The sequence below is a fragment of the Pelobates fuscus genome, chromosome 11, assembly GCF_036172605.1.
Source record: "Pelobates fuscus isolate aPelFus1 chromosome 11, aPelFus1.pri, whole genome shotgun sequence".
In the NCBI taxonomy this organism is placed as follows: Eukaryota; Metazoa; Chordata; class Amphibia; order Anura; family Pelobatidae; genus Pelobates; species Pelobates fuscus.
In genome coordinates, this window is record NC_086327.1 from 70716474 (window position 1) to 70737244 (window position 20771).

At 42.7% G+C, this 20771-nt stretch overlaps 1 protein-coding gene across 2 annotated transcripts in view; it reads left to right on the forward strand.

Moving 5' to 3' along the window:
• The window catches only part of LOC134577418 (myosin-10-like), a 429924-nt gene that overhangs the window by 317636 nt on the left and 91517 nt on the right, over window positions 1-20771 (forward strand). For both annotated transcript variants that reach the window (XM_063436146.1, XM_063436145.1), the window contains exons 18-19: window positions 7232-7353; window positions 8646-8715. In XM_063436146.1, coding sequence (XP_063292216.1) covers window positions 7232-7353; window positions 8646-8715 — 192 coding nt within the window. The remainder of the gene's footprint in view (window positions 1-7231; window positions 7354-8645; window positions 8716-20771) is intronic.

Here is a 20771-nt window from a genome sequence, read left to right on the forward strand (position 1 = left end):
GTCGTCCGTCCGACAAGTCCCGTATGGTCTTCAAATAAAACAAAAATAAGTGGAGCTCAGGTTTACCTTAACAAACAGTTGTATGATATGGGTAGACAAGGTGCTATTGCAATAATCTGTAAATAACAAACAAGCAAATCTAAGTGCAGATGGTTGTTACAGAAATAAGTTGAAATGAATAATAAATGGGTAACTCACAAACATAGAGCCAATAATACACTTGGCTCAAATGGTTAGCGCCTCAGGATCTTCTAAGGTAGATCCAACACCCTCTTTTTGTCTCCTCTTGATCTCCTCCTCCTTAACCCAGTTTGGTAGGAATGGAAAGGGAAAACTCCAAATGAAGGTATATAAAAAATTGTATTCAAATAAAAATAATCAATAAAAGATCAAAGATTGAAAATCAATATAAAAATTCATATGAAATCAATCCAAAACGCGTTTCGCCAGTAACTGGCTTCCTCAGTTGGTATAATGATCGCTGTATCTTCTTATTCTTTTATATGTTCTTTAATTGTAAAATTGCCGGCATCTGCCGAACCGGAAATGAGCTGTGTGGAACGCATATGCAGTTGGTTGGAACACACGTACACGCATACGTGCGTGCGTCGGTCATGTGATCAGGCTGCTCTCCTCCCTTATTATTCGTGGAACGCAGCACATGCGTTCCACTGCCGACGATCTTCAGAATCGGCTGTTCTACTTCCTCTCTCTTCGTGGAACGCAATACATGCGTTCCACATCCGGATTGTGTGTTTTTCGGCACTAATGGACTTTAAATTTAATGTCCATTAGGTCTCAATGGACCCAGATAAATAAGAATAAAATGAAACAGGAAAAAGAAAGAAACATAAAATCATCTTAAATAAAAATAAATTATACTCATATACCAATACTTGCTAAATATTAACACTGATAATGAGCTCTTGCAATCATATAAAAGGGTTAAGACAAAAATGGATAAAAATCCAGAAGGGTAGAGAAAACTTATTATAATGAGAAACAGGGGGAAAATATTAAATATCTTAAGAGGCTATAAAAGACAAGGGAAAGGGAAACTTTCAATGGATGAGAAGCATTTATGGCAAGAATGGCACAATTCAAAATCTAAATTTAATCCGTGGGGGACCATAGTGTTAAAATTAAAGATAAAAGTCACTTCTTCTATGCCAATTTTTTTTATAAAGTCTCCACCCCTCCAATTATTTTTAACCAGTTTAAGTGCACAAAACATAAGACCCTGTGGATTTTGATGGTGACAGTGCTAAAGTGTTGAGAAACACTATGTGTTTCAACCCCTTTCTTGATGTTTCTCACATGTTCAGAAATTCTGACATGGAGACATCTAATTGTCCTCCCTATATATATTTTATTACATGGACAAATTCATAAATAAATAATATTCTTAGAGAAACATGTTTATTGGTCTCTGATCACAAACTCTTTATTGGAGATTTCATTTATATTTTTTATGTGTCTTTTTTATTCGATGTTTCCCTACACGCAAGGCACGTACCGAACCCAAAAAAACCTTTACTTTTCGTCAAAAAATTGCCATTTCCATTTTGCTGTTGTTTTAAATTACTGTTTACTAAAAAATTCTTAATGTTTTTACACCCCCTATGTACAATCTTAGGTCTCTCTGGTAATATTTCTTTAAGAATAGGGTCATCTTGCAATAAATGCCAATATTTATTGATGGCAGACCGCACTTTCTTATTATTGGCGGAGAAATTGCAGATAAAGGGAATATTAAATTTTTTATCTTCTATCCTTGTTTTTTTCTTTTTGTAGATTAATAAATCTTTTTGTTCTAATCTTTTTATTTCCTCTATGCTCTTTTGAAGATCTTCCTCTTTGTACCCTTTTTCTATAAATTGTTTCTTAATTATCTGAGTTTGTCTTAAAAAATCATCGTCTTTTGTGCAATTTCTTTTCAACCTCATAAACTGTCTCTTAGGTGCATTTGTGAGCCACGGAGGATGATGACAACTAGTTAGATCAATGTATCCATTACAGTCTACTTCTTTAAAATAATTTTTTGTAAAAATGTTCCCTTCCTCTATAAAAACAGTGAGATCTAAGAAATTGATTTCTTTTTTGCTTAGAGTTGAAGTAAGACTGATCCCCCAGTCATTGCAATTTAAAAAGCTTAAAAAATTAGCTAAACTCAAATCATCTCCCTTCCAATGGTCTTCAGTCCGGTTCCAGTTAGCATCAGATGTAGTGGGATGAAACCTTCGTAGGCCTCCAGTGGCCATGCCGGCGGCGGTAGGCGGTCTCCTATGTTTGGGTTGTGGGTGATGGGGATCAGCGGGCTGGGAGAGGGGGATATGTAGAGTGCCCTCCTCAGTCTTGTCCAAGATTTGAGCGTTTGTGTGATGGGGGAGTCCTCTCCCACCAGGTTCGGGGCTTCGTTTCCGTCGTGCCAGATGTATTGGTGTAGCTGGTTGTGTGTTAGGTCCTTGCACAGCGCGGTCCATCGTTTCTGAGGTGTGACTATATGGAGTTCTCTGATGCGCTGTAGCACCATTGCCTGGTAGTATTTGTAAAGATCTTTCACTTTAAATTCGTGCAAGCAACATATAATATCTCTGGGCGAGTTGTCAGCGTTACGTGGCCGTAGTGCCCTGTGCGCCCTGTCAAATCTGATGGTAGGCGGTGCGTCTGGGCCCAGTATCTCTTTGAATAGGGCCGTGAACGTGGCCTCTATATTTTCTTCATTATGTGGCTCAGGAAGGTTACGGATTCTAATGTTAGATCTACGGCCCCTGTTATCTAGGTCCTCTGCCTGCCTTCTGAGGTGTAAGAGAATGGTACCTTGCCGGCTTATAGCCAGGTTGTTAGCTTCAATGCGGCCTGACATCAATTGTTCTGCAGCCTCCAATGCCTGTATACGAGTGCCTTGTGCTGCTATGTCATTCCCCAGCGTGGCGACCTCCGCACGGATCGCCTCATGCAGTGTGTCAGATGTGGCCTTTAGGTCAGCTTTAGTGACTATGTTGGTGGTCAGGGCTCTGATGTCTGCCCTGATGTCAGCCAGTGACAGGGCTTGTGGCTCACCCTCCGGCGGCGGTCTCCCCGGTGCGCGGAGGTACCCGTCCAGAGATCCACTCTGCGGGGTGGACAGCTGCCTCCTGGGTGTCTGGTGCGTGTCTGGGCGTTAAGTGCGCCCCATTTAGAGAGCCCGTGCTGTGGTAGGTGCGCCTATTATTGCTGCGCGGGTCGGAGCTCCGAAATCAGGCAGCCGGCGCCATTAGCGTTCAAGCCACGCCCCGTTTTCCACACATTTCTTATCCATTTTGGCTTTATTTTTGTTAAATAAATCATGACACGGTGTAATGTCATGTGCTGTTGTTCATCTGAAGTCGTATTTACCTAATTTCAGGACCTGCTAAGGAAAAGGTGATTGTTATTATGTCCTGATATGTAAAACCATATCATTCAAAAAAGGGTGCAACTTATTTTTCCCATTACTGTATATGTGTACATATATGTATATATATTTTTAATGTTTTTTATTATGATTGTGATGTCATGGCACAAAAAGGGGCACTTGTATCAGTGATACCGGCTGTCACTGGAACCAGGTGACGTGGTGATTGTCTGCTGGGAATCTGCCTAGGTTGCCAGGCAGGTCTCCTCATTGCGATTGGCACAGTAATAATTACTAGGGGTAGATGAGGGGCAAGGTCATTAGGACATGCTATGCCATCCTAACGTCATTAAAGAAGACATTTTGGAGGATGGCATTGCACGTCCTAATGACTGGAAGGGGATAATAACAGTACATTACAACATATATTTACCAACACTGGAAACAAGCCCACAGTGAGCCATGCTACATTAACAGTGAGCCATGCTACATAGAGCTTGGTTGCTTCATATAAGTGTTGCTTCTAAGTGTCTGTGGTTGGAGATATTCTGGAGAGTTTTACAGAAGCTTCAACTGTCTAAGAGTTGTGCTAAGAGTTTTCTTTTTTACTGTTACAGGTAAGATTCATCTGTAGGAAAAGGTTACTGATTGCACAAGGTTTGATTTCCTGTTGGTAATTATAAGGCATTTGATTGGATTAGGTAGCTGCTTGCTATTGATTGCTGTGTAAATTAGCTATTGTTTGCTAATAAGCAGAGACCTACCCAGGTGTTAAACATTCCTAGTGGGAGGTGATTTTAGGAGTATATAAGGGCAGTTGTCATTAGCTTGGCTAATAGAGCTTGGTTTCTTCTTCTAAGTGTTGCTTCTAAGTGTCTGTGGTTGGAGATATTCTGGAGAGTGTTGCTTCTAAGTGTGTGTGTGGTTGGAGATATTCTGGAGAGTGTTGCTTCTAAGTTTCTGTGGTTGGAGATATTCTGGAGAGTGTTGCTTCTAAGTGTCTGTGGTTGGAGATATTCTGGAGAGTGTTGCTTCTAAGTTTCTGTGGTTGGAGATATTCTGGAGATAAACTGGAGGTAATCTGAGGTATTCAGGAGGATAAATACAAAGTTAAGGTTTGTTTGATTTAAATTTTTATTCACCTCATTGGAATGGCAGACTTAGTTCAGTGTAATAGTTGCTTTGCATTTGTTTCACGTTCCACTTTTTGGAGGTTTGTTTGTTGTCTAATCTGTAGACAGTTCTCTATCTTGCGGCAGGAGATTGTATTTTTGAAGTCTGAGATTTGTAAATTATCTGGTAAACAAACTCAAGCTGGAACTGCTGCAAAGCCACTGCCACAGAGACATACCAGGAATGGCAGATGGATTACTGTAGGATCTGGTAGACTTGGAGTTGTGGATAAAAGGCATATTGCACAGTCTGTTGCTCTACATAATTCATTTTCTGTACTTTCAGAGTGTAGTGGTGTTGTGCAGAGAGGCACTGAGGCTAGTGGTGTTGTGCAGAGAGGCACTGAGGCTAGTGGTGTTGTGCAGAGAGGCACTGAGGCTAGTGGTGTTGTGCAGAGAGGCACTGAGGCTAGTGGTGTTGTGCAGATAGGCACTGAGGCTAGTGGTATTGTGCAGAGAGGCACTGAGGCTAGTGGTGTTGTGAAGAGAGGCACTGAGGCTAGTGGTGTTGTGGAGAGAGGCACTGAGGCTAGTGGTGTTGTGGAGAGAGGCACTGAGGCTAGTGGTGTTGTGCAGAGAGGCACTGAGGCTAGTGGTGTTGTGCAGATAGGCACTGAGGCTAGTGGTGTTGTGCAGAGAGGCACTGAGGCTAGTGGTGTTGTGAAGAGAGGCACTGAGGCTAGTGGTGTTGTGGAGAGAGGCACTGAGGCTAGTGGTGTTGTGCAGAGAGGCACTGAGGCTAGTGGTGTTGTGCAGAGAGGCACTGAGGCTAGTGGTGTTGTGCAGAGAGGCACTGAGGCTAGTGGTGTTGTGCAGAGAGGCTTGAAGACTATGGTGAGGCCTAATAGAAAGCAGTTGTTGTTGGGGGATTCCATCATAAGAGGTGTGGAGATGGACAATGGCGGTCTTGTGAGGTGTCTTCCTGGAGCTACAGCTCACAGAGACAGGAGACGTATCTGTAATATTGTTAAGCAAGCAAAGCAGGAAGGGGAATTGGATGTACTTGTCCATTTAGGGACAAATGACTTGGCTTGCAATGAGGTTTCAGAGGTTAAGGACGTTTTTAGTGTTTTTGCCAAGGATATACGGCAGGTTGCTTCCACACTGTCATTCTCTGAAGTTATGCCTGTGCATAACACTCAGAACGACAGGCGGCTGCGTATTAGGGACTTTAACTTGTGGCTTGGTGAATGGTGTCGGGAGCAAGGATTTGGCTTTATTGCTCATGGTAGCTCTGTTTGGAATGGGGAAAGTGATGGAAACCATGTTAAAGGATAGGATTGTTGAACATCTAAAAACACATGGATTTCAAGATCAGAGACAACATGGGTTTACTTCAGGGAGATCATGCCAAACTAATCTTATTGATTTTTTTGATTGGGTAACTAAAATTATAGATCAGGGTGGTGCAGTAGACATTGCTTACCTCGATTTCAGTAAGGCTTTTGACACTGTTGCACATAGAAGGCTTATCAACAAACTACAATCTTTGAGTTTGGATTCCAATATTGTTGAATGGGTAAGGCAGTGGCTGAGTGACAGGCAACAGAGGGTTGTAGTCAATGGAGTATATTCGAAGCTTGGGCTTGTCACCAGTGGGGTACCTCAGGGATCTGTACTTGGACCCATTCTCTTTAATATTTTTATTAGTGATATTGCAGAAGGTCTTGGTGGTAAGGTGTGTCTTTTTGCGGATGATACTAAGATATGTAACAGGGTTGATGTTCCAGGAGGGATAAGCCAAATGGAAAATGATTTAGGTAAACTAGAAAAATGGTCAGAGTTGTGGCAACTGACATTTAATGTGGATAAGTGCAAGATAATGCATCTTGGACGTAAAAACCCAAGGGCAGAGTACAGAATATTTGATAGAGTCCTAACCTCAACATCTGAGGAAAGGGATTTAGGGGTGATTATTTCTGATGACTTAAAGGTAGGCAGACAATGTAATAGAGCAGCAGGAAATGCTAGCAGAATGCTTGGTTGTATAGGGAGAGGTATTAGCAGTAGAAAGAGGGAAGTGCTCATGCCATTGTACAGAACACTGGTGAGACCTCACTTGGAGTACTGTACACAGTACTGGAGACCCTATCTTCAAAAGGATATTGATACCTTAGAGAGAGTTCAAAGAAGGGCTACTAAACTGGTTCATGGATTGCAGGATAAAACTTACCAGGAAAGGTTAAAGGATCTTAACATGTATAGCTTGGAGGAAAGACGAGACAGGGGGGATATGATAGAAACATTTAAATACATAAAGGAAATCAACACAGTAAAGGAGGAGACTATATTTAAAAGAAGAAAAACTACCACAACAAGAGGACATAGTCTTAAATTAGAGGGACAAAGGTTTAAAAATAATATCAGGAAGTATTACTTTACTGAGAGGGTAGTGGATGCATGGAATAGCCTTCCAGCTGAAGTGGTAGAGGTTAACACAGTAAATGAGTTTAAGCATGCGTGGGATAGGCATAAGGCTATCCTAACTATAAGATAAGCCCAGGGACTAATGAAAGTATTTAGAAAACTGGGCAGACTAGATGGGCCGAATGGTTCTTATCTGCCGTCACATTCTATGTTTCTATGTTTCTAACTCTTTTACCTGAAACATAATATTTATATAGTAATTTGTATCCTTCACTCTGTTCTGTGTATGTAATAGTATGATTTATGTTCATACTAGGCTGGAAAACTGGAGCCTCACCTGGTCCTTGACCAATTACGTTGTAATGGAGTACTCGAAGGAATCCGAATTTGCAGACAGGGTTTCCCAAATCGAATTATCTTTCAAGAGTTCAGGCAAAGGTAAGTACACATTTAAAGTAATAAAAACATTTCTCTTAATGGGTCATCAGTGATAGGGTGAAAGCTCCAGATGATAAATTCAGCCTATCACCAGCACCTAAGGGAAAGGCTTCCGCATCGAAGCTGGGACCAAAAGAGGAAAAGGGATTGAGCAAATAGGTGCCTTTGAAATTACTTTAGTGTTAAACGTATTAAAAAAAGGTTTACCTCAGAAGTTAAGAGTGCGCTCAGGAACTCCAGACACCATAATGACTTCATTGAGATAAAATGTTATGGTGCTAAGAACAGTAATAAGTGACTGTTAAATGATCAAAACATGGCAATCCTGTACAATCTATTTTGAAGAACTTTTACAAGATTGTTTTTGACCACTTTATGTCCCGGGGTGTCCATGCTTTCCTCCCTCACATTCTACCTTTCCCCTTTTTTTTCAGTCCATTTCTACTCCTTCCCCTCCAAAACCAATAACTGGTTTGTGATTTGCTATTATTTGTCATTCTATATGGAAATCATTATAGAATGGACAAAAACTTAGAGGAACTCTGTAACTTACCCTTCAGTAAATCCCGCTCAGGTCTCAAAATAGTTTTTGCTCACTTATGCCATTACAGAGATAACCAGTTCCAAGGCATATCAGACTGATTCCACCCATAAGGGCAGTCCAGAAACGAAATGCCGGCAAGTTATCTGCACGAGAGATGCAGCAACCCCGGATGTTGTACTGTTTTTCACTCAGTTTTAAATACCTAAAACTGTCTTCTATATATGAAAAGGCTAGAGTGGTTCAAAAACCTATGAATTAATTTTCTTTCTTTTCATATGTGTGTGTTATACCGCTTAAATCACTCTGTCTGGAACATGATGCATTTTGAAATCAGTTATTTAAAGAAAATGTGATCAGCTCAACTAAAATGAATCCTCTGGTAGTCAAGAAGGAAGGCTGTGTCCAAAGTTACCAGACAAACAGATACAGAGCAGAAATAAAAGAGGATAAATAGCACTTTATTAGAGACAGGCAAAGAAACTGTCTTTGAGTGTGAACACTGCCATTTATGAGAAAATGCAATGTTTACATTGTGGTCTACCACCACCTCTAGTGCTCCATCTTCATGCACATTTAATGAGTCAAAACATCTCTATGAGGATATTCTGATTGGCACAGTGCGGAAATTCCTGTGTATACTTTGTAATAGTAAACCAGAGGTGTCAGATAAAATATCATTTTTTTAGGATTTATTTTTAAACATAGAAATGGTTATAAATTTAATATTTGCATTATTTTTAAAACACAGATATGAAATTCTGACTCCAAATGCTATCCCCAAAGGTTTTATGGATGGCAAGCAAGCATGTCATATAATGGTAAGTACTTTTTAAATTAAATTTAAATTTATAAATCAGTTTCTATAGGTTTGGCTACTAAGAAAAATACTTGTAGTCGAAGACTCTGTTACGATGAAACATGAGAGTACTGTTTATGGCCTGATTTAATCAAAATATTAACCGCTTACGTTTTAAGGCTATTTTGAGATGTGATGCATTTGTATGTCTATTTGGCACTTTTGCCATGCGTTAATTTTATTACAATTTCACTCTTTTTGTTTTAGGGGAAATATAGCTTTTGACACCCTACATGTATACATAACACAATATTAAATTGGACTAAAATATATTTATATTTAAAAAAAAAAGAACAACTTTTTTTCCCCCCAGTTTTACATTTAATAATTTCTTCAAACCAAAACATCTACTAACGTCACCTTCCTAGCTCACACAGTATGCAGGGCTCTGTACTGTATGATTCCAGCAATTGAGGGAAAACGATGCTGGGCTTCCCGGCCCAGCAATGTGATCAGTGCTGGGCAGCTGTCTAGCTGCGCAGGACTGATCCAGGATCAAGGGGCAAGCAAACCTGACACTGGGGAGAGGATAATGACATATTTAAAATTATCACAGCTGACCGGGATCGCTCAGCCATGGTAGTCAAATCATTTTAAAGGGCTATGTGCACTGCTTACTCTTACTAACTGTGGGCAAGCTGACATGATTACCCAAAGGTATTGAAAGATAACTGGGGTTCCTTGCTACCTGCAAGAGATTTAACCCCCGCTGGTACTTAGACTGGATGACAGTCTATGTCGTCAAGGGGCATTTAAGTCCTTAGCATAGTGAAGGGTGAAGTGGTGGGGGGCTCTAATTAAATATAGAAGGATGTAATTGTCCACCACCAAAAAATATGTCCACCCTTCCCTCCCAGGTTGCTGGGGGTCCATAACCTAGCCAACCTTCACTCCAATTAAAGTAGACATACTTACCCCTAACCCAATAACTTAAGTACCTATAAGATAAAATGTCATAACATAAGATGTATAATTTCTTAGTCTATGTTATTTTCTTCATCCACAAAAAAAGAGCAAATAATTTATATTGCTGATTCACAACTTTGACAACTAATCAGGTACACTAAGCTAATTTTCACATCTCTAAAGATCCCTCTGAAACTTGGCTGTGGGAAAGCTCTGAGTGGTTGACTTGCAAGAGAGCATTCTGACTTAAATTGCATGGCATGGGAAAGCACTAAGAAGGAAAAAAGAGAGCAAGAATAGTGAACCGAGAATAAAAAGTGCTGCCTAGAAAAGAGTAGAAAAAGTGATGGAATAGAAAAGAAATGTATGAGGAAGGCAAAAGAATATGTAGGTGAAAAATGTGTAAAAAATAGACAGAATGAAAAGTGCTGCCTCAGAAAATTATAAAATAAAATAGAATAAAAAAAAATGTCTGTGTATATGAATCAGGAAGACAAGAGAAGGGAAAAAGCCAATTATTATATTCATGGGGAGGATGTAATGTTCACCCCTGGCCCGACATGCATTGGCAGCGGGTGTGAGCCCTAATTATAACATCAGATTGAAGTACCTAATGTTCTCCCCCTGGCCTCCACCAATTGGTGGTGGATGGGACCCTAATTATAATATTTGGTGGGCACCTAAGACTTAGAGCGGCAGGGAGCAGGTGGGAGCTCTAATTAAAAAAGGGGAAAATCCTATTGTCCATCCACCCAAATAAAGGTATGTCCCCCCCACCCCCTTGCCCCCGATAGCTAGGGGTCCAAATACCCTAGCCAACCCCCATAGAAAAAATAATGTCCCTACCTACCCTTCCACTCTAATAATCTTTCTTTCTTCTAATTCTTCTTATCTTCAGACCCCAAAAAAGCAGACAGAAAAAATGTAAAGCATTCCAAAATAAAATAAATTCATAATCACACATAGAGGGCTCTGCACAGATTGCGCTCTGATATAGAGGAAATCCCTAGTAAAGGCTTTCCAATGTCAGCTATTACAAAGCTGTGTGTTATGAGAAAGAGCTCTCTACTTGGTTGGCTAGTAAGCCAATCCAAGCACTTTGACAGTCAAGTCTCAAGAGAAGTGATATCAGAGCGCACTGTGAAGGGTTATGGGTAGGGATTTAGATTTTTTTATGGGTGGTGGCTAGGGGATTGGCGACCCTGTAGCCACCCAGATGGGCAGGAAAGGGGGAAGCATGCTAGTAATTGGAAGGAGGTGGACATGCTATTGTTTAATTGATTTAATAGTAAATTATCTACTTACATGCACATTATGTGGAAAATAGTACATGGGTCAAACCATGCTGATATTTAAGGACAGAATGCATATTAGAGAATGAATATAAATGAATTGTTGATACTGTGAATGATAATCTTACTTCAGAAGTACGCTACCTTTGGCACTCCAGAAGTTGTGGACTACATCTCTCATAATGTTCTTACATAATAGTGGCAAAGTATCAGGGGACGTGTAGTCCACAACATCAGGAGTGGTGAAGTTTGCCTTGTGACCTATTCCATAGGAAAGACACTTTAGAGATTGTAGTTCTTCTTACATATATCTGCAAATACAGGCTATACAAAGGGCTACTACTAGAGGAATGGTTGGTGTTGTTAACAAACTTTGGAAGTTAAGTAGATTTTTGCCTTACAGATAAGAGTACATAAGAGTTTAATTTCTATCTATAATGTCTCCATTTGTTTGTAATATGTTTTTGTTTTTCTTGATACAAGTAGCTTATTTTAGTGCTGAACAATCTGTGAGTTAAAGAATATTAGTGGCATATTTTATCATATTATTTTTGCATGTGTCACTTCCTTTTAGCAGTATCAGTAGGAAGTGTGAACAGCATGTGTAATATGTTATTCCTCTTAGAGCCTTTATCAGTCATGGTATTAGTAATTGTTTATTTTGATGGTTTTCAGGAAGTTATTAAAATGCTTGTTTGTTAGGGTTGTATTATTTCCATGACGTTTATAAATGATTACTTGGTCTGAGAGTTGGTGTGCTTATGAAAAAGTGCTGGCACAGAACATGTAAACATGTGTTTTTAACATTTTGTTTATATGGAATTACTTCTTAAGTTCATTTCATGGAAATTATTATTATTTTTTTTTATTATTATTTATTTTGGTTGTGCAATAAAGATTTACAAACATTCCCGCAGTGCCACGACAGCAGATGCAGGTGTGTCATACTATACAGCGTAATGACATTTAGTTGCACAGTTTTGTGAAGTGAGTGGTTAGTTAGCGCGAGTCTTGTCCCAGAATGGGTATGCATAAGAATTACCTTTCAGTCCTATGGATTAGTCATTGTAGCATTTAAAGTAAAGTATTATTAATATGGTAAAGCGTAAAAGAAAAAGGAACAATGTAACATCTTACAATGTATATTTTGTAATGTGTATCCTTCGTGTGCGGCCAGCCCCTAGTTTATTAACTTAATTAGCCTGGGTCTTTGGTGGGCCTCAATCAGTTTAGGCAGATTGTACCTTTTTAGTACTCATATGGAGAGCGTGGCTGTTGGGTTGGGTTGGGTTGGGTTGTCTATGGGAGCCCTTGTTATGCCTTGGTGTTTTCTGTTGCTAGGCTGGTGTGCCCCTGATGTGTGGGGACAAGGCCTGGAGCTATATTTACCTACCTGTACGTCTCTTTTTAAGGACGTGGGTGTTTAAGAGAATAGGGGTACAGGTGAGGCTAGACGCTGTGTGGAAACCCGGGGGGGTCACAACTGTATGTTTGCGGTGTCTAGAGCCGAATGGTGCTCCCTTACTTTGCTGGGGTCCAGCTGCGAGAGACTCCTCTGTATGTGGGAAGGGTCTAGCGCTGTGGGCGTTTCTATTGGGGCGGAGACCTCTTCCGACTAGTGTGGAGGGTAGGCCTGCTAGTTAATCATCATGTGTGTGTATATCGCCTATGAGGTGCCATGATTTGTAACTCTCAGTGCGTTGTGTACACGCTGTGACGTGGCTGAGGCCACTGCTGTCCCACATTAGATCATTTTGTGGCGCCCTGTGTCCCATAGTAGCATGCCTATTTGGGGGGGGTGTCTGAGGGTTATTCGCTCCCCGTGTATCTCTTGGGGGGGACACTTGTGTCCCTGTTAGTGTTGGCCTAGGTAATAAAACAGTTCTAATAAAAATAAAAGTAAGTCTGGTAAAACGGAACCATATTTTAGTAGCAGAGTCCCTGGTCTTATCTGACTCAGTGGGAATGAAAGTGAGGCAGTCCTGGTGCTTGGTATGGCATCGGGTGGCCCATTAAGGGTACTAGCCGGTACCTCCTGTCACTCCGCTGAGTCTTATGGGGGGTCTTGTTGTTCCTGGTGTGGTGCCTCTCCAGTTTGCCTAGGTCCGCATTTCTGTTTAGGGTCAAGGTTCGCTGCCTTCAGGGATGTCGTCACTTGTTGTGCTGCGGCGTGTGGGTCTGGTAGTGGGAGGCCCTGTATAAACTCCGTATGGTCTTCGGAGGCAGTCAGCGTGTGTATGGAATCCCCCAACGACACCACCAAGGTTCCCGACAGCCCCCATCGGTACCTGATTCCCCGGTCTCGCAGGTTACGGGTGCAAACCTGCGCCAGTCTAGGAGGACCGCAAAGGGTCATCATATATAGAGATCCTGCAGTTGGCTATCAGCAGGCTTGGTCGTTGCCTGGCCCGGGCCATGATGGAGGATTTCGCGTTGATGTCTCTGGTCACCGCTATGATGTTCCGTGGTGCGTCTGCAGGTTCTGTAGAAGCCTTTCGGACTCTGAAAGCCGTGACAAAGGTTGGTGTTTCGCCTTCTTCCTTTGATTCTGAGTGCTTGTAGTACTTCGCGGACGGAACCTAGTAAGGCTTCTTGTCCCACCGTTTCTGGCGCCCCACGGATCCTGACATTCCTCCGTCGGTGTCGGATTTCCAGGGATGTCACAGTGCGGGATAGGCGCTGTACTTGTTGGGTGAGTGTGTCCAAACGGGTATTAGTGTCTTCTAGTTTTTCCCTCTTTCCTCCTCCTTGGTCTCTATGGCTCCCATGCAGTGTCTCAGGCCGCCACTCTCCTCCTGCACCCCGGCGAGATCCGATTTCCATACATCCCTCAGGTCCCGTAGGAGGTTTTTGATGTCCCCTTTAGTGGAGGGGGATTTGTCCGAGTCAGAATCCGTTCTCTGATACACTCTGCCGTAGGCCTGGGGTGCTTGGGCTCTCTCCTCATCGTGCGACGGCTCCGAGTTGCTGGAGCCACGTGGATCTACGAGCGCCATGTTTGCTCTGGCCTGTGAGGATGGCCTGTTAAAGGACAGGCGGATATCGGAGTGGCTGGCACCCTGTCAGGATCGGGACAGGGATCCAACACGCAGAGTACAAAGAGTGGAAAGGTACGTATACCGGGCCTTAGAATGGCCGGACTAACGTACCGAGAGTAATAGAGAATAGTCAGAGACAAGCCGAGGTCGAGGGAACGAGAAGACAGATAAGCGAGAGACAAGCCGGGTCAAGGGAGAACAGAGAAGCAGGGAAGTACAACAAGCCGAGTCAAAACCAAATAGAGCAAACTAGAATACCAGAGCACTGAGTGACTAGACAAGCTAGAACCACGACAGGGCAATGAGCTGAAGAGAGAAGTAAGCTTAAATACCCTGGCTCTGGATGGTAATCACGCCTCTGACAAGTACCGATTGGATATCGGACACTTGAGTGACAGGTCGCTCGTGATAGCGTCATGACGTCACGTATTGAGCGTCCTGCTAGAAAAGGACGTGGATTCCTCGCGGCCGGTGTTTAAGTGACTGGATGAACCGCGAGGAACGGAGGAAACAGTTCGCCTGGACGGATAAACCACCAAGTCTCTACCTCCCTTAGAGGTAGAGGCCTCAGGTACCCTGACAGTACCCCCCCTCTCAGATACGCCCACCGGGCGGAATGAACCGGGGCGAGATGGGAAGCGGAGGTGAAATGCTCTGCGAAGGCGAGAAGCATGAACGTCCTCCTGAGGTACCCAACTCCTCTCCTCAGGACCATATCCCCTCCAGTTGACCAGATATTGCAATTTACCCCTTGAAATTCTGGAGTCAATGATGGAGCTGACCTCGTACTCCTCCCGACCCTCCACCTGAACAGGACGAGGTGAGGAGACCTTAGAGGAGAATTTGTTGCAAATAAGAGGTTTCAACAAGGAGACATGAAAGGAGTTAGGAATGCGTAAGGCAGGTGGCAGAGCAAGGCGATACGCAACCGGATTGATACGAGTGAGAACCCTGTAAGGGCCTATGTAACGAGGAGCAAATTTCATAGATGGAACTTTTAGGCGAATATTCTTGGTACTCAACCATACCCTATCCCCAGGAACAAAAACAGGAGCCGCTCTTCTATGCTTGTCAGCGTGTTTCTTGAACAGTGAGGAACTATGTAATAGAATTTGCCGAGTCTGATCCCATAATTTCTTCAGGTTGGCGACATGATCATCAACCGACGGTATCCCCTGAGAAGAGGAAACCGAAGGAAAAATCGAAGGATGAAAGCCATAGTTCATGAAGAAAGGGCTAGAGCGAGTTGAATCGCAAACAAGGTTATTGTGTGCGAACTCCGCCCAAGGAATCAGACCGACCCAATCGTCCTGGTGTTCGGAAACAAAGCAACGTAGATACTGTTCGATCTTTTGATTAGTACGTTCAGCAGCTCCGTTAGACTGAGGGTGATAGGCAGAGGAGAAGTTCAATTTGATGCCCATTTGAGAACAAAAGGATCTCCAGAAACGTGAGACAAATTGAGAACCTCTATCAGAAACAATCTCTGAAGGAATCCCATGTAGGCGAAAAACCTCCCTCGCAAAAATCTCCGCCAATTCAGGAGAAGTCGGAAGTTTAGGTAATGGCACGAAATGGGCCATCTTAGTAAATCTATCCACCACCGTGAGAATAACAGTCTGTTTCTTGGAAGCAGGCAAATCAACGATAAAGTCTATGGACAAACAGGACCAAGGTTTCTCAGGAATGTCCAAGGGGTGTAACAGGCCACATGGAGATGCATGAGGTAGTTTAGTCTTGGCACAAGTCTCACAAGCTGCGACGAACTCCTCAATATCTTTACGAAGAGAAGGCCACCAGAAATCCTTGGATATCAGAGAGTATGTCTTGCGAATACCAGGATGACCAGCTATTTTACTTTCGTGAAAGCATTGTAAGAGCTCCAGTTGAAGTTCAGGAGGAACAAAGTTTCTTCCCTCAGGAGTGTTTCCAGGAGCTAGATGTTGTGACTTCAAGATCTGGTCAAGTAGCGGAGAATGAATTTTGAGACTGGTATTAGCAATAATATTGCATTTGGGTACAATGGAGGACAACAGTGGTTCAACTGAGGCAGAAGGCTCATATTGGCGAGATAGCGCATCGGCTTTAGAATTCTTTGACCCAGGTCTGTAAGTCAGAACGTAATTGAAATGGGTAAGAAACAACGACCAACGAGCCTGCCTGGAGGACAGACGTTTGGCCTCTCCGATATAAGACAAGTTTTTGTGGTCTGTCAGAATGGTAACAGGATGTAAAGTACCTTCCAATAAATGTCTCCACTCTTTCAAAGCCTTGATAACCGCTAGTAATTCTCTGTCACCAATGTCATACCTGCTCTCAGTACCGGTCAATTTTTTAGAGAAAAATCCACATGGATGTAATGGTTTATCAACACCCAACCTTTGAGATAGGACAGCACCTAAACCCGTCTCTGATGCGTCTACCTCAAGTAAAAAAGGCAGAGAAGTGTCAGGGTGGACTAAAATTGGAGCGGAAGCGAAAAGCTCCTTGAGAGTTTTGAACGCCAGGAGAGCTTCAGTAGTCCAATTCTTAGTATCAGCCCCCTGTTTGGTCATGTTAGTGATAGGTGCGATAATGGAAGAATAGCCCTTAATAAAGCGCCTATAATAATTAGAAAAACCAATAAATCTCTGTACGGCTTTAAGACCTTTGGGTAAAGGCCACTCTAGAATGGATTGGAGCTTATCCGGATCCATCTTAAATCCCTCCCCAGAGATCACATAGCCGAGAAAGGTTACCTGGGTTTGATCAAAGCTACATTTCTCCAACTTGCAGTACAAGCCATGCTGGAGAAGCTTGTGCAAAACCCTCCTGACTTGCTTGTGATGAATCTCAATGTCACTAGAATGAATGAGTATATCATCTAGGTATACAATGACGCAATCTTGCTGAAATTCCCTAAGAACCTCATTTATCAGATCCTGGAATACAGCTGGTGCATTGCATAACCCAAAAGGCATAACAGTATATTCATAGTGACCATATCGAGTATTGAATGCCGTCATCCACTCATGTCCCTGCTGGATTCTCACCAAGTTATATGCCCCTCTGAGGTCTAACTTGGTGAAAATTGTAGAGCCCTTCAAACGATCGAAGAGTTCGGTAATCAAGGGGATTGGATAGGCATTTTTAATGGTTATCTTATTTAGGCCTCGATAATCAATACAAGGTCTCAAAGAACCATCCTTCTTTTTAACAAAAAAAAATCCAGCCCCAGCAGGGGAGGAGGACCTTCTAATGAATCCCTTGTCTAAATTTTCGTGAATATACTCCTCTAGAACTGAGTTCTCTTTCGTAGATAACGGGTATACATGACCTCTGGGTGGCATGGTACCAGGGAGTAGGTTAATTTTGCAATCAAAGGACCTGTGTGGGGGTAAGGTATCGGCTTTCTTTTTGTCAAATACAGCCTTTAAATCTAGATACTGAGACGGAATTTGTGTCTCTGTAGAATTATCAGAGTTAGCCGCTGTATTGGTTAAGCCGAGAGGTGAGACTTTCCGCAAGCACTTCTCTTGACAATTCTGTCCCCACGAAACTATCTCCCCTGACTCCCAATTAATAATAGGGTTATGTCTCCTCAACCAGGAGTACCCCAGCACTATGGGAATAGACGGAGAAGAAATGAGCAGTAAGGAAATGTCTTCTCTATGTAGGATGCCAACAGTTAAGTTAATCGGTATGGTCTCATGGAAGATAACAGGCTCAAGTAACGGTCTACCATCGATGGCCTCAACGGCCAGTGGTGTCTCTTTTGACTGGGATGGAATAGCATGCTTGGCAGCAAAACCCTGATCTATAAAGCTCTCAGCAGCTCCAGAATCGATTAGTGCCATAGTCTTAACTACTCCCTTCTCCCACTTTAAAGAAACGGGTAACAGAAGCCTGAGCTCTTTGTAGTTGTGAATAGAGGACAAAGTAGAGACACCCAAGGCCTGTCCCCTAGAGGAACTTAGGTGCGAGCGTTTCCCGAACGATTGGGACAGTTTAGGCGTAAATGACCCCTGACTCCACAATACATACATAAGCCCTCCCTTCTCCTGTACTGTCTCTCACTCTCTGTGAGATGAGTACTGCCTATCTGCATAGGTTCAGGAATACGTAAGTCCTCGAACTCAGAAGTTTGAAAAGTAGGCGCTAGTTTAAAGGAGGGTCTACGGGTCCTATCTCGAGTGTTCAGCCTCTCTCTTAAGCGTTCATCAATACGAGATATAAAAGAAATTAAATCCTCCAAATTTTCAGGGAGTTCTCTAGTAGCGACCTCGTCAAGAATTACATCTGATAACCCATTCAGAAACACATCTATATAAGCCTGTTCGTTCCACTTAACTTCTGCCGCCAAGGACCTGAACTCTAGTGCATAATCCACAAGTGTTCGATTGTCTTGTCTAAGGCGCAACAGTAATCTAGCTGCATTGACCTTCCTACCAGGGGGGTCAAAAGTTCTTCTAAACGCAGCTACAAAGGCATTATAATTATAGACTAGTGGGTTATCATTCTCCCATAAAGGATTGGCCCATCTCAAAGCTTTTTCAATGAGTAGAGTGATAATAAATCCAACCTTCGCTCTATCAGTAGGATAAGAGCGGGGTTGTAATTCGAAATGGATGCTAATCTGGTTTAGAAAGCCACGACACTTCTCCGGTGACCCGCCATAACGTACTGGTGGGGTAATACGGGAAGAAGCACCTACAGTGGCTACCTCTAGACCTGAGACTGCAGGAGAAATAGAAGGAGTACGTGTCTCCTCAGGTGGGTTACTAGCACGAGACAAAAGTGCCTGTAGTGCTAGGGCCATCTGATCCATCCTATGCTCCATGGCGTCAAACCTGGGATCAGAAGAACCAAGCTGACTGTTTGTACCTGCAGGATCCATTGGCCCTGTCGTAATGTCAGGATCGGGACAGGGATCCAACACGCAGAGTACAAAGAGTGGAAAGGTACGTATACCGGGCCTTAGAATGGCCGGACTAACGTACCGAGAGTAATAGAGAATAGTCAGAGACAAGCCGAGGTCGAGGGAACGAGAAGACAGATAAGCGAGAGACAAGCCGGGTCAAGGGAGAACAGAGAAGCAGGGAAGTACAACAAGCCGAGTCAAAACCAAATAGAGCAAACTAGAATACCAGAGCACTGAGTGACTAGACAAGCTAGAACCACGACAGGGCAATGAGCTGAAGAGAGAAGTAAGCTTAAATACCCTGGCTCTGGATGGTAATCACGCCTCTGACAAGTACCGATTGGATATCGGACACTTGAGTGACAGGTCGCTCGTGATAGCGTCATGACGTCACGTATTGAGCGTCCTGCTAGAAAAGGACGTGGATTCCTCGCGGCCGGTGTTTAAGTGACTGGATGAACCGCGAGGAACGGAGGAAACAGTTCGCCTGGACGGATAAACCACCAAGTCTCTACCTCCCTTAGAGGTAGAGGCCTCAGGTACCCTGACACACCCTCCGTTTGGGCGATTTTCCTATTTTTTTGCCCCATCTCTCTCAGGGGAGGTTTCCGGATAGTTGAAGTCGTCATGGTTTATGCACTTTAGGGCTAAAAGTCATTTTTTTCTCTCTCTAGAGTGGGAGCTCTGCAAAAGCACGACCGCTCAGTAGCTCAGCCAGCCACGCCCCCCGGAAATTCTTTTTTTTTTACGGCATATTTTTTATCCTTTGAGTGTTGGTGCTTTTTTAGACATAATGATTATGCCCCAGAATTTTACATCCTTGCTTCAGAAAGACCTTGAATCGATTTTATAATACCTGATATTTGGATTGGGCTTCCAAATAGAACCTAAAAAATTTGAAACAATCCTAAAGCTGAAGTCAGCATCCATTCTGGTTCACTTTGATCTATTACTTCTCTATTACTTTCTCAAAGTAAATCCCCAGACCAAACTATCCACCCTTGTCAGTTCTTTTCAAGGAAACTCTCTGAAACAGAATATATGAGATAAGGGACATAGAGTTGTTAAGAGGTGACACTTACGTGAAGGTTCTCCAAGTCCAGTCAACATCCTCACAGACCTTAAAAACCTTTTGCACATTGTAGAAGCTAAGAGATTAACAGTCAGGGAAGCATGCTGGTCTTTTTTATTCTCTCTCTTCAACTTTTTATTAACGTAGAGTTCAGGTAACAAAAATGTAAAAGTGGATGCTTTAGCCGTCCTATTTATGCTCATAGAACCTGAACTCACTTCTGTCATACTTAAAGATAATAGCCTCTAACGTTTACATACAATCCAAATGTATGCAGACACTACTTAATGCACAGAATCATTCACCCAAACAAACATCAACCAATGAGTTGTTTATTTCCTTAGATTGTAGTGAAAAGGTACTCATTGTCACTTAAGTAAACTAGCTGGGCACCCTGGGGTACTTACTCACAAATCCCAGTCAATTTTGGTGACCTTCTTTTTGAAAAAAGGTAATGGAGTATGTACAAGCATGCACTGTCTGTGCTCAATTGAAAACACTCCATGCTCTCCCAAGTGGTCTACTACAACCATTACCCATACCCCCAAAAAGAACATGGTACAGTCTGTCAATGGATTTCATAATAGACCTTCCTATGTCTAACAACAAAACCATAATCCTAACCAAAATGGCTCATTTTGTGCCTCTGACTAAACTACCTATATCCTTAGAACTAGCAGACATATTCAACGAAGAGGTGTTCTGTGGCACTCCACCACTATATTACTGCCAAGGATTCTCTTTCCCTCAGTGTTTATAGCTCTCCAGAGTAGCAGTGATTATAGCCTGCCAAGTTTAGCTTTTTCCACC